The sequence below is a fragment of the Myotis nattereri genome, assembly GCF_964212035.1.
Source record: "Myotis nattereri genome assembly, chromosome: 8".
In the NCBI taxonomy this organism is placed as follows: Eukaryota; Metazoa; Chordata; class Mammalia; order Chiroptera; family Vespertilionidae; genus Myotis; species Myotis nattereri.
The window spans coordinates 32,352,328-32,364,667 of record NC_138083.1 but is presented as its reverse complement, the minus strand read 5'-3'; the positions used below and the strand labels follow the sequence as shown (position 1 = coordinate 32,364,667).

General features: G+C 46.4%; 1 protein-coding gene across 1 annotated transcript; it reads right to left on the bottom strand.

Annotated features, from left to right (window-relative positions):
• Positions 1-257: 257 nt before the first annotated feature.
• Positions 258-10,600, bottom strand: SIRPB2 (signal regulatory protein beta 2). The gene is made up of 5 exons (XM_081096842.1): positions 10,404-10,600; positions 5,210-5,575; positions 3,591-3,932; positions 2,982-3,047; positions 258-1,814 (listed from the first exon to the last, which is right to left on the bottom strand). The coding sequence occupies exons 1-5, from the start codon at positions 10,471-10,473 to the stop codon at positions 1,669-1,671; spliced, it is 990 nt and encodes a 329-aa protein (XP_080952968.1). The 5' UTR covers positions 10,474-10,600; the 3' UTR covers positions 258-1,668.
• Positions 10,601-12,340: the final 1,740 nt, after the last annotated feature.

Here is a 12,340-nt window from a genome sequence, read left to right as displayed (position 1 = left end):
TCTGTAGGCCGACGTTCTATCCACTGAACCAAACTGGCCAGGGAAAAATCTCCTCTTCTTGAGAATGACTGCCCTCCATTATGCTATCCTACTGCAGGTGCTGTTTCCTTGGGGATTGAACTAGTTGTCGCTCAGAGCAAGAAAGAAGCTGTGTCTGTCATTGAGGTGGAAACTACTGGTTACAGCAAGCATGTCAAACTCGCAGCCCGCGGCCCACATGCGGCCCACAATGAATATTTTTGCGGCCCAGCCAATATAACGGTATGTAAGAAACATTTTAATAAAAATTTCATAACTTAATTTTTACAACATCCTGTTATACATAATTAATAACTACAACGTTCTCTAATGACTGATTACTATAACCGTGTTGCATTCATTTCCCTTAAGCGCCTTACACACAGACACACCATTTCTCTCCACGAATACTAGCAGTGAATATTTGAGCAGCCCATTGCCACATCATTAGTCCTGTAGTGACTTGTTTGGTGTATGCAACAGGAAATATTTTCGCTTTCGAAGAACAAGAAAAATAGGTTTATTTGCGTTATGCTCATTCATTTGTGCAGTTATTTAGTGTCTGGTAAGTTAATGTTCAAGAAAAAATATTAATTTTTAGTAAAATGTTCTATTATTTTATGTTAACGATGACTCATTTATTTCAGCCCTGTGTATTCAACATGTCTCTACTGAAATAAACTTATGTTTCTATGAAAATGGAAGCTTTTGTTTTTTTGCGGCCCACATCAACTTAAACCTTGCTTATTTCACCCATGTTAGCCTCTGATTTTGACATGCTTGGGCTACAGTATGTACTGATATTTGCCCTCTATTTCTCTAGTGGAATTTTTCAGCTGCGGAAATTGCTGCCAGAATGAAGACTGTATGTCTCAGCCTTCCGTATAGCTAGGTGTGACCATGTGACACCTTCCAGCCAATTAGAGATGATGTGGGCAAATTCCTAGCTGTGCCCTTGCAGAGGAGTGCCATGCTCCCCTTCATCGCCTTTTCCCTGGTCTTGCAGCCTGGGAGGTGGACCTGGTAGCAACATGACCAAGGAACCCCTGGTCTCAGTACCGGGAAGCGGCTGTTTTGCCTGGTCTGCTTATGCTCAGATATTACTAGAGAAACCAACTTTGTTCTGGTTGAAACCACTGTTATTTATGAGTTTCGTCAAACTTACCAACCCTATATTCCAACGATTGCAGCCACCCAAGCTAGCCACAGTGAGGAAGAAAAGAGGCAGGAAAGTGGAGAGAAGGATACAAATGGAGGCAGTGTGGCTGGGTGAGAAATGCTGAGGGGTATCTTCTGGGAAGTCTCTGAGTTAGAGTTGAAGGTCATGAAAATGTGGAGCGGGGAAGGAACGGGGAGAGCACTTCACAGGGACTGCAGCAGGAGCAAGAGCCTTGAAGGACAAGGAGGGCCTGGACAGGCTGAGAAGAGCGAGGAAAGCACATCCGAGGGGAGCCCAGTGCCAAGTGGGCTATTTCACCAGGTGAACTGAAACCAGGTGTGGGGATGCTGGAGTTTCTCGTGAGTCCTGGGAGACATCTGGAGGCTGGGATTGGAGGCAGAGAAATGGTTGGGGAGTCCTGGCCCCTCTCCGACTCAGAGCACCACTCTGGAGCTGACCCCTCATCCATGCCCCAGGCCCCATGCCCCAGGCTAAGATGCGCACAGCTTTGCTGGGCCTGGGGTTTTGACATTTTCTTGCCCACCGTGTCTCCAGCAGGCAGCCAGGGCCAGCAGGAGTGCAGCCAAGGTCACTGCCTTCATTCCCAGGACCACAGCTGTGAGCACAGACAGGAGGCCTGGGGGACACAAAGGAGAGTTCAAGAAAGACCCTAGGTGAGTCCTCAGCAGCCCATACATCAGTGCTCCCTGTGGGCGAGGTTTGGGCTCAGCTGCTCTCTAATTTCGGGGGCCATATTCTTTCTATTACTGGAAGGGGAGATCCAAGACCCCTTGTCCCAGGCCCGGAAAGGGACACTATCGTACCTGTACCTTTAATCATCCTGATAGTATCCCTGACTTCTGACAAAACAGTAAGTCCTCACTTAACATCATCCATAGGTTCTGTGACTTTAAGCAAAACATATAATATTTGTAATGAAACCAACTTTACCACAGGCTAATTGATATAAACAAGAGTGAAGTTCCTATGGCATCTTATTCACGTTATAGCGAAATGATGGAAACTACGTCATCAAACTGCTATAATAGAAAACTGCTTTCATTTATTGGCTGATCGACTCCTCTGCCCCAGGTCCTGAGCTAAGCACCTCCTAATTGCCTAGTAGAATCCTCAAACTAATCTTGCAAGGTAGGATAGCAACGCCATTTGTATAGATGAGGAGACAGACGCAGAGTAGGGGAGTGATTTGCTCAGGACCACATGTGTCAAAGAAGTGGTGGGCCCCCAAGAATGGCAGGAACAGGGCTGAGCGTCAGGGAGGGCACCCTGGCAACCTCTATGCCCAGTTCCCCCAGTCATCGAGCATCCCTGAGTACTAACAGGTGCCGTGACAGACACAGTTCCGAGCATTCAGCACATGTGACTCATTGGGTCCACACACAACCCTGTGAGGTAGGCTCTCTGACCCCCATCCCAACACCCCAGGTCACAGAGCAGGACATCGGAGATTCAAGGAGTGAGGCAACCTACCCACAGTCTCGCAGAGAGAAAGGGGCTCAATCCATAGCCATGTGCTTCAGCACAGTTACGCACAGTTTTACAGTGTAATCTTACAGGGAATCATGGGAGACCACTGCCTCTCAGGGAAGACCACCTGCTGAACAGCTAGCACTGACTGTGTCTCTGATGGAGCTTTAGCAAGGTGCTCTGGCTTCCCAGAACTCTCTTGGTGGCAGATGGGCCCTAGACGGGACGACTGTCTTCCCATGGCTAAGCCATCTGTGCCCCACCTTCGCCAGTGGGGTCCTGGTTAATTCCATTGCAGGTAGGAACACTCACTCACCTGACAGAGATCTCCTGGCTACATGTTGATTGATGACTTCTGCCTCTTGCGAAGAAGTGGGCTTTGCTGCAAGGGAGAGAGGTGGTCTCAAGTTCCACTTTTCTTTCTGTCCCACAACTTTCTGAGCCCTGTGCTTGGAGCTGGGGTCACTAAAATGAGCCTGCCAGTTTCTACCTGGGATGGGGGCTATATGTCAGACCTCGTACCTATAAGGACTAGTTAGACCCGTGTGAGCATCTCTGGGGTTGAAACAATGTCTGATTTACTGCAGTGTCCACAGCACCGAGTACACTGCAGAGCAGTCAACAGGCGCGCACTAGATGTTTGTTGAACCATTAACTATACAAAATTCTATGGGATCCAGAATGAGGAAAAGTGAACTCTGCCTGGTAAAAGGAGAAGGTTTCACAGAGGAGAGGCTATTGATGCTGAGCTTTGAGGGATGATTAGGAGTTTGACATAGAAAATGAGAAAACATTCCGGGCAGAGGGAACAGTTTATGTAAAGGCATGGAGACTGAGAAAAGCTGGCATGTTTGGGGCATGGTGAAAAGGTCCTTGTGGATAACCTCCGCCCTTTCCCTACCACCGCCTAGACCACCTGTCTTACCTTCCACCCTCAGCCTGGTGCCCTGTCCAGACAGGTATTGCCTGTTAAGTTTCCGCTGAAACTTTACACAGTAGTAGGTGCCTGCATACTCCGTAGAGACATCTTGCAAAAGAATGCTGAAATCGCTGCTGGAGGCCTGGACCGCAGTCACGTTGGGTTGGGAGATGCCTTCAAAGTTGTAAATGGCTTCACGGCTCAGACCAGACCCCCGGAACCACCTGATGGGCCCGGAAGGACCATCTCCAAGCACTGTGCAGTTCAGGAAGACAGTGTCTCCAGGCGTTGCCAACACTAGCTCCTGGGGCTGGATGATCCGGAGGTTTGGCTCTAGGTTGCCAGCTCCTGAAGCCAAAGACAGACCCTTGTTTTATTCTTTCTCTTCTTCCATTGTCCACTCATTTCCACCCTTATATCTTTCCTCCCTTCCGCTTCCCTGATTTCTTCACTCAACCACTCCCTCCTATGTTTCCTCATTACTCAGTAGCTGAAGAGAGGAAGGGAGAGGGAAAGAGAGAGAAACAACGATGTAAGAGTGAAACATTGATGGGTTTCCTTCTGCACATGCTCTGAAAAGGGATTAAACTCCAAACCTGGGCATATGCCCTGACTAGGAATCCATCCAGCAACCTTTCAGTGTAAGGGACGATGCTCCAACCTACTGAGCCACACCAGCCAGGGCAATAAAGAAGTTCTCAGACCGATTTGTATTGATGCTAGAACAGGGGAAAATGGAGCTCAGAAAGACACACAAATGTCCTGCCCGAAGAAGGTCTCAGTCTGGCTGTGGAGATGGTCCAGGAAATCCCCCTGAGTTTGGAAACCCAGCGACTGCAGGGCCAAGAGAAGGCACCAGCCAGAGCTTGGAAGGAGTCAGAGAAGTCTTCCTGAAATGCTTGCATGAAGTGAAAATGGACCGACTCCTCCCCTCTACCCACCGCCCCCATGACCACACTCACAGATACTCTCCATGTCAGCAGTTTACAGAGTGGTTTCAGAAACATCTGTTCCTTACCCGAATGACTCTTGAAGCAGGAATTATGTTGTCTATTTTTCAAGTTAGGCAAGTGAAGTACATAGAGCTGAAGTGACTGATTTAAAAACACACTTCTATTGAATGACACACCCAGGATTTGGGTATCCAGGTCATCACTGGTGAACTTATAGATAAAATGACTGATTCCTTGGGGAGTGAATAAATGAAATGATCAGCCCCAGTTCTTAACTCCCCTCTGGAACATCCACACTCCTGCCATAGCCTCATGATGATAGGGTACACTTTCTTGTCAATTGAATTTGAGCTGAGTCATGTGACTTGCTTTAACCAATGGGCTGTTAGCAGACACTATGCCAGTAGAAGCTTGAAATGTACTGGGAGTGTTAGGACTTGACTTCCTGTTCTCCTGCCATCTCCATGAGAAAATGCACTCTGGCTTATCTGGAATGAGACATACGGAATAGAACCATCCCAGCTGCCTATACTAGTAAATGTGTGAGTGAGATATACTAATTGTTACGTGCCACTGAGATTTTGTGTATACAGCATGATTGTGGATACAAGTGACTGATGTAGAAAAACAGATCAGAGAAGAATGCTTTAACCTGCAGGGCCTGATACTCACCCTTCACAAGCACTGAGGTGCCTTCATCCAGCTGCATTTCTGAGGGCTCACTCAAGCCATCAAACCTCACACAGTGGTAGGTTCCTTCCTGCTCCTTGGTGACATTATGAATATAGATGGAATAGTCGCAACTAAGTGGCTCCCACGTCTGCTGGGTCAGAGGTGTCACCCCAGGGAAGAAGCCATGTTTGAAATTATAAATTTCCTGCTGGTCCTGCTTGCTCACCTTGATCCATTTAATCATGGCATCAACGCAGGAGCCGATCACTGTACACCTCAGTAGCAGTGTCTCACCTTCTGCCACCAGCATGGGACCCTCAGGTTGCAGCACCTGCCACTCATTCCCTTTGCTCCTCTCAGAGACTCCTACAATAGACGAAGAAAGGCCTTGAGCTGCGCAGGAAAGACTTGGAGACCTGAGAGTCAAGCTTAACAGAAACTAGTCATTAACTGGCCAAGGACAATTGCTCAGGACACTCTAGGGGTTGCTGGAGAGGGAAGTGAAAGAGGAGATGAGGCAACCGGCTGGAGAGAACAGAGATAGTGAATGGAGAACTTACAAATAATAGATGGCACTTGAGTACTCACCATGGCCAGGCACTGCATGTATGATTGCATTTATTCCTCCCGGCACTCCCTTGAGGTGGGCAACATCATCCCCATTTTAGAACAAAAACAGTGAGTACCCACAAAGGTTAGGTAACTTCCCCCGGGTTCACCGTTTATGGGCTGAATGGTGCTCCTACCCCCACAATTCATATGTTGAAGTCCTAACCCATGTACCTCAGAACATGACTACATTTGGTCATAAAGTCTATAAATAGATAACTAAGTTAAAATGAGGTCACATGGGTGGGTCTTAATCCAACATGACTGGTGTCCTTATAAGAACAGTAGATTAGGACACGCGAGTGCACGCGCGCATACACACACACACACACACACAGGGAAAACCACATGAAGACACGGGGAGAAGACAGCCATCTACAACCAAGAAAACAGGCCTCAGGGTAAATCAACCCTGTAGACATCTTCATCTTTAGACTTCTAGCCTGTAAAATTATATAAACAAAAAATTCCTGTTATTTAAGCCAGCAGCCTGTGGTACTATGTTAAGACATCCCTAGCAAACTAATTCACCACCCCCAAAAATGTGACAGAGCCTCAATCCAAACACTTAAAGCCTGTTTCTAGAGCCCCTGCTCTTAACCCTCAAATGGGGCACACAGAGCCTAAGTGCTGTGGTGCTCATTGTAAGTACCCCCCTGCCTCCTGTGACTCCTTCAGTGCTTGTTGATGCACTGTGAAGTGAGTCTATCTGGGGGGTAGGTTGAACTTTGAGGTTGGCCTCAGACTAAGTTCAGAGAAAGAGGGTGGAGGCCACCGATGGAAGTTCTACACCCAGGTTATGAACATCATAGGTACCAGCACTCTATGAGAAGGGTGCTATTTTACTACCTCTGTGGTTTTTTCTTAACTTAAAAAATACTTTTATTGGTTTTAGAGAGAGAGGAAGGGAAGAGAGATATATACAGAAATATGGATGCCCCTCCTGCATGCTCCTCACTGAGGATCGAGCCTGAAACCCAGACATGTGCCCTGCCCAGGAATTAAACTCTATGACCTCCTGGTTCATGGGTTGATGCTCAACCACTGAACCACACTGGATGGGCTATTATGTCTATTTTTGAGACGAGAAAACTAATGTCAGAGAGTTGAAGAAACCTGAGGTGAACCATGCATTCAGTAGGTATCATGGCCAGGATAAATTAAAGGTGTATAATTAAACTCTAAAGCAACCACTAAACTACAAAATAGTTATAGCTAACAGCCAATAAAGGAGATAAAATAGCATTATAAAAATATTGAATTACCAATAATAGGTAGAAGGAAAAGGGAACAAAGAACAGAGAGGAGGGTAATATATTTAAATTGGTCAATGTAAATGGTCTAAATATGTTAAGTACAGGTTAGAGCTTGTCATATTAGATGAGTGGTTCTCAACCTGTGGGTCACGACCCCTTTGGCAGTCGAACGACCCTTTCACAGGGGTCGCCTAAGACCATCCTGCATATCAGATATTTACATTATGATTCATAACAGTAGCAACATTACAGTTATGAAGAAGCAACGAAAATAATTTTATGGTTGGGTCACAACATGAGTAACTGTATTTAAAGGGCCAGAAGGTTGAGAACCACTGGATTAGATAAAAAATAAGACCCAACTATCTGTTGCTTATAAAAAATGCACTATAAATATTAAAGGTGTAAACAGATTAAAAGGAAAATGATAGAAACATATACAGCATACTAGCACCAATCAAAAGAAAGCTGGAGTGGTTATTTTAATATCAGATAAAGTAGACTTCAGAGCAAACACTATCTCCAGAACTAAAGGGTATTATCTCATAATGATAAAGGAGTAAATTAATCAAGAAGCCTTATAAATCCCAAACATTTATGTACCTAATAACAGAACTTCAAAGTATATAAAGCAAAACCCAGTAATAGAATAGCAGGGAGAAACTGACAAATGCACAAAGTGTGAGATTTCAACATCCATTCTTTCTATAGTTGATGGAGGGCTCAGCACAATGCAAATGCTAAACATATTGATCACCTGAAGGGTGAGCTGAGGTGTTTTTTTCCCAGGGTTGCGTCTCTGACGCCTAAGAATGAGCTCCACGGACCAGAAGATTTAACTAAGCAAAAGTGTGGAAAATTTATTACAAGCAGACTCAGACTCCCCGCATGGGGAGGAAGGGGGCCAATAATGGGCTGCCCCCTTGAAGCCTTGTAGTCTAGAGGTATACATTTGCTACACACCTGCTCTATATCTACCCGTGTAGCCACCTGATTGATTCCCTTAATTGTTCTTGCCCAGCAACGGATCTGAACTTCCCCAGTTCCTATGTGTCAGTTCACCTTATTGTTGCAGACCCTCCTTAGTTTCACCTGCCCCCGCCCTGAGTCCAGAAACATTTTGTTATCCTGCTTGGTTGGTTTCTGTGATGAGGCTGCTCAAACTGCCTTGTCTGCCCGGCCTATGTCCCACCTGCCTTTGTTTGCCACTGGACCCCTGCCCTGCCTGCCCGTGTTTCAAGCTAACTTCTCTCAATATTAGCTATCATTATTCAAAGCCCCACACCTGAGTCCCACCAGGACCCCCCTGGGGGTTACCATCTGGGGGACCAGAGGTGTGATGAACAGAATCTAGATCTCAATAGGGCCTGGGGACAAGGGTCCAGATGGGCAAGAGATGGAATGAGCCTGTTGAGAACCAAGCATTTTGTCTGGTGGATCACAGTGTTCTGGGCTGAGAGGCTGAACAATACCCAGGAGCCTCAAGGCCCTGCAGCTAGATGATCTTAGAGGAGATATGAGTCTGATAATAATAGCCAACAGTTATACAATCTTTACATTGTGCCAAGTACAGTTGACCCTTGAACAACATGGGTTTGAACTATGTGGGTCCACTTCAACAGAGATTTTTTTTCAGTGAATACATACAGCACTATAAGTGTGTTTTCTTTAAAAAATTATTTTAAAAAATATTTTTATTGATTTCAGAGAGGAAGAGAGAGGGAGAGAGAGATCGAAACATCATTGATGAGAGAAAATCATTGACCGGCTGCCTCCTGCATGGCCCACACTGGGGATCGAGCCCACAACCCAGGCATGTGCCCTGAGTGGGACTCGAACCTAGTTCAATTGACCTCCTGGTTCATAGGTTGATGCTCAACCCTTAAGCCACACCAGCCAGGATCTTTATGATTTTTTAATAACATTTTAAAAATTTAGCTTACTTTATTCTAAGTATACAGAGTATAGTACATATAACACAAAATACGTGTTCATGGACTGTTTATAAGGAAGGCTTCTGATCAACAGTAGACTACTATTAGTTGAGTTTTTAGAGAATCAAAGTTATACATGGATTTTAATTGCCTGGGGAGTCAGAACCCCCAAACCCCTGCATTGTTCAAGGGTCAACTGTACTTATAGGTATAACCTCATTGAAACCTCCTAACAAAGTCATGAAGTGGGTCTTATGATTAGCCTCACTTCACAGAGAGGGAAACCTGAGGCTCAGAGAGAAGTTAATTCAAGCAATCAGTGGCGAGATTTGAGCCTAGCTTTGTCTCGGGCTGGGCCAGTGCTGGCTCATGGCTGTTCCATGTGAATAGTCACATAGGCCCTATGCTTGAGTTAATGCTCTGTTGTTGCTGCCTTAAATTATTATTATTATTTTTTAAAGAATGGAATATTTTGCCCTAGCCGGTTTGGCTCAATGGATAGAGCTTGTGGACTGAAGGGTCCCGGGTTTGACTCCGGTCAAGGTCACATCCCCAGTGTGGGGCGTGCAGGAGGGAGCCGATTAATGACTCTCTCATCATTGATGTTTCTATCTCTCTCTCCCTCTCCCTTCCTCTCTGAAATCAATCAAAGAATGGAATGTTGTTGTTGTTGTTGTTGTTAACAACAATTGCAATTGACCCAGGTCACCCAATACTGGGGACCCTGAGGATATTTTTCAGTTGATTTTTATTTTTTTTAGAGAGAGTAGAAGAGAGAGGGAAAGACAAAGAAAAATATCCATGTGAGAGAAACACATCGATTGGTTGCCTCCTGCATGCACCCCCAACCAGGGCCAAGGCTGGGGATGAGCCTGTAACCAAGGTACGTGCCCTTGACTGGAATCAAACCCGGGACCCTTTGATCTGCAGGCCAACCCTCTATCCACTGAGCCAAACCAGCTAGGAGCTTTAAAATTCTTAATACTTCTTGAACAAAGGACTTGCATTTTCATTTTGCACTGAAGGGCAAGGGCCCTGCCAATAACACCAATGGCCCTGGGCTGCGCCTCACCATTTTTATGTTTAATGCTCCCAGCATTTCTAGATAAAGGTCCCACTAGCGGTCCTGCTTCGTGGAAGAGGTGACATGGGCACACAAGTGTCCGAACCAGAACCCACCTGGCATGAGCCCAGAGCCTGGGAGCTTAACTTCCCTGTGCTGCCCAAGAAGTTCTGCTTCTTTGCACACTGGGTCTGTGCTCTGCTGGGGTCAGGAAATTCCTCAACCTACTCTGTCTTGGTGGGTTCTTGCCCCACCAGGCATGCCAGGGCAGCTGATGCCCCTCTCGGGGACCAGCCAGGGGTAAATTCTGTTCTGTTCCAGATCCCACTCACCTGAGAGGACAACGAGCAGCACCAGTTGCCAGGAGGGAGGTGAGTCGACCAAGTGGGGAGGGGTGGGCATGACGAGGGGCACACGGTTCCTCTTGTAGTCCCTGAGACCGGCTGTGTCTTTGCTCTCAGGTGCCTGTTGGAGTCTGAAGTGGGGCTGTGGGCAAGGCTGTGTCTGCTTCTCGTGGTGAAGGCTACCTGGGGAAGTGTTTTCAACACAGCAAAATAAGGCTGCTGATGCAAGAGGGAGGAGCCTGGTGGACTGGGTTCTGGCTTTTGTGTCTGGGCAGTGGTTCCTATAATTAGCCTGTCAAAACTTTAATGATCCCTTGCCACACACTCTGTCCTCAGCACGTTGGGAGGGAGATGAGCATGGCTGTCAAAGTGTATGCTGTTTTCGGAGGTTGTAAAGCTTGCGAGATCCGGCCTGCAGAAGACATGGGATCTCATTGTCCTCCCAGCAATTCAACCTTTCCCTGAAGGCCCTCAATAAAATAGATTGTTCTTAAAAAAAATAAAAAATAAAAAATGGTGTGCTCAAGTCAGCCAGACTTTGGACCAAGTACTGGGTTTGCCTCTTCCTGGCTGTGTGAGCTTTCAAACTCACTTGCCATCTCTGAGCCTTTGTTTCTGAGCCAAGAGTGGAAATGCCAGGTTATTGGGTATGTGAATGTTCAATGTAAAATTTTCCAAAGTAATTGTGCCAATTTATATGCCCACCAGTAGTGTAGGAAAGAGCCATTGTTTCCTTATTTTTGCTATTTGAATAGGGACAAAATAGCATCTCAGTGTGGTTTTATTTGGCTTTTGCTAATTACTAATGAGATTGGATGTCTCTTCATTTCTTTTTCGGCCATAATTGTTTTTATTTAATCCCATTTTAATGATGGGGCTGTAAAGGTTTTGTGACAGAGCTTGGGTATCCACAATGGAGTTTCCTAGGAGCCAGAAAGGGTCCTTTCAGAATTGCAGGTACGCGTTTCATCTGGGAGGGAGCCTGTCCTGTCTCTGCTGGATTTCCTGTTCTGGGTCAGAATGACCACAGAAACTTCTTTCCCGGGGAGGGCATGAGAACCCACCTTTCACTGCTGCCCTTACCATCCAGGTTTTTACCTCCTCTGGGGGCTGCCGGCAACAGGAAGGGACAGCCAGCACTGACCATCTCTCAGAAGGCTGATGAGGCAGGAGAAGCTGGGGTAGCAGCTACAGGCATCATGGCAAGTGTCCCTCGTGGATTGGTCCTCCTGAATAAGACAAGAGGGGACTTGGGTCCCGGATCAGCTGAGTGAAAACATTGTCCAACTGGCTCTGGAGAGTCCGGATGGGGCGAGACGGAAGGAGATGGTGTATCTAAGCTTCCCTGACCAGGCAAAGGAGCACTGGGTGCCACTTGAGGCACCTATGGAGGTGGTAAAACTGGCAGCACTTCCTGGGGGGGGGGGGGTTCCTGTAGAACAGGGGGCTGAGCTTCCTTCCGAGGGACCTGCTTCTGTTCTCCTGCCACTAAAACCTTACTCTGTCCTTTCTTACACACGCAGAGCCGGGTCCAAGGAGACCTGTGTCGAGCTATTTCTAGCCATTGATCTATGCAAGGAAACTGATCAAGATGACCAGGGTCACCTGTGATGACCTCAAAGAGGGCCCTGACAGTTGGGACATCTAGGGTTCCCTCTGAGGGCCAACCCACACCATAGGCTGGCCATTCTGATTCACAGGATGTTCTTAACTTCCAGGGAATTAGTTTCACACTATAATCCCTGGCTAATTCTTTCTGTAAAACCCAATATTCTATAATATTATAACTAATAAATATTAGTTATAATTGTATTTGACAAAGGCTCCTATGACTTTCAGTATAAAATTTTCTTTCATGAAAGAAAAAACAAACATTTGAGGCATTTCAGAGCCTATTGGGATGATCTAAAGCCAACTACAGGTCA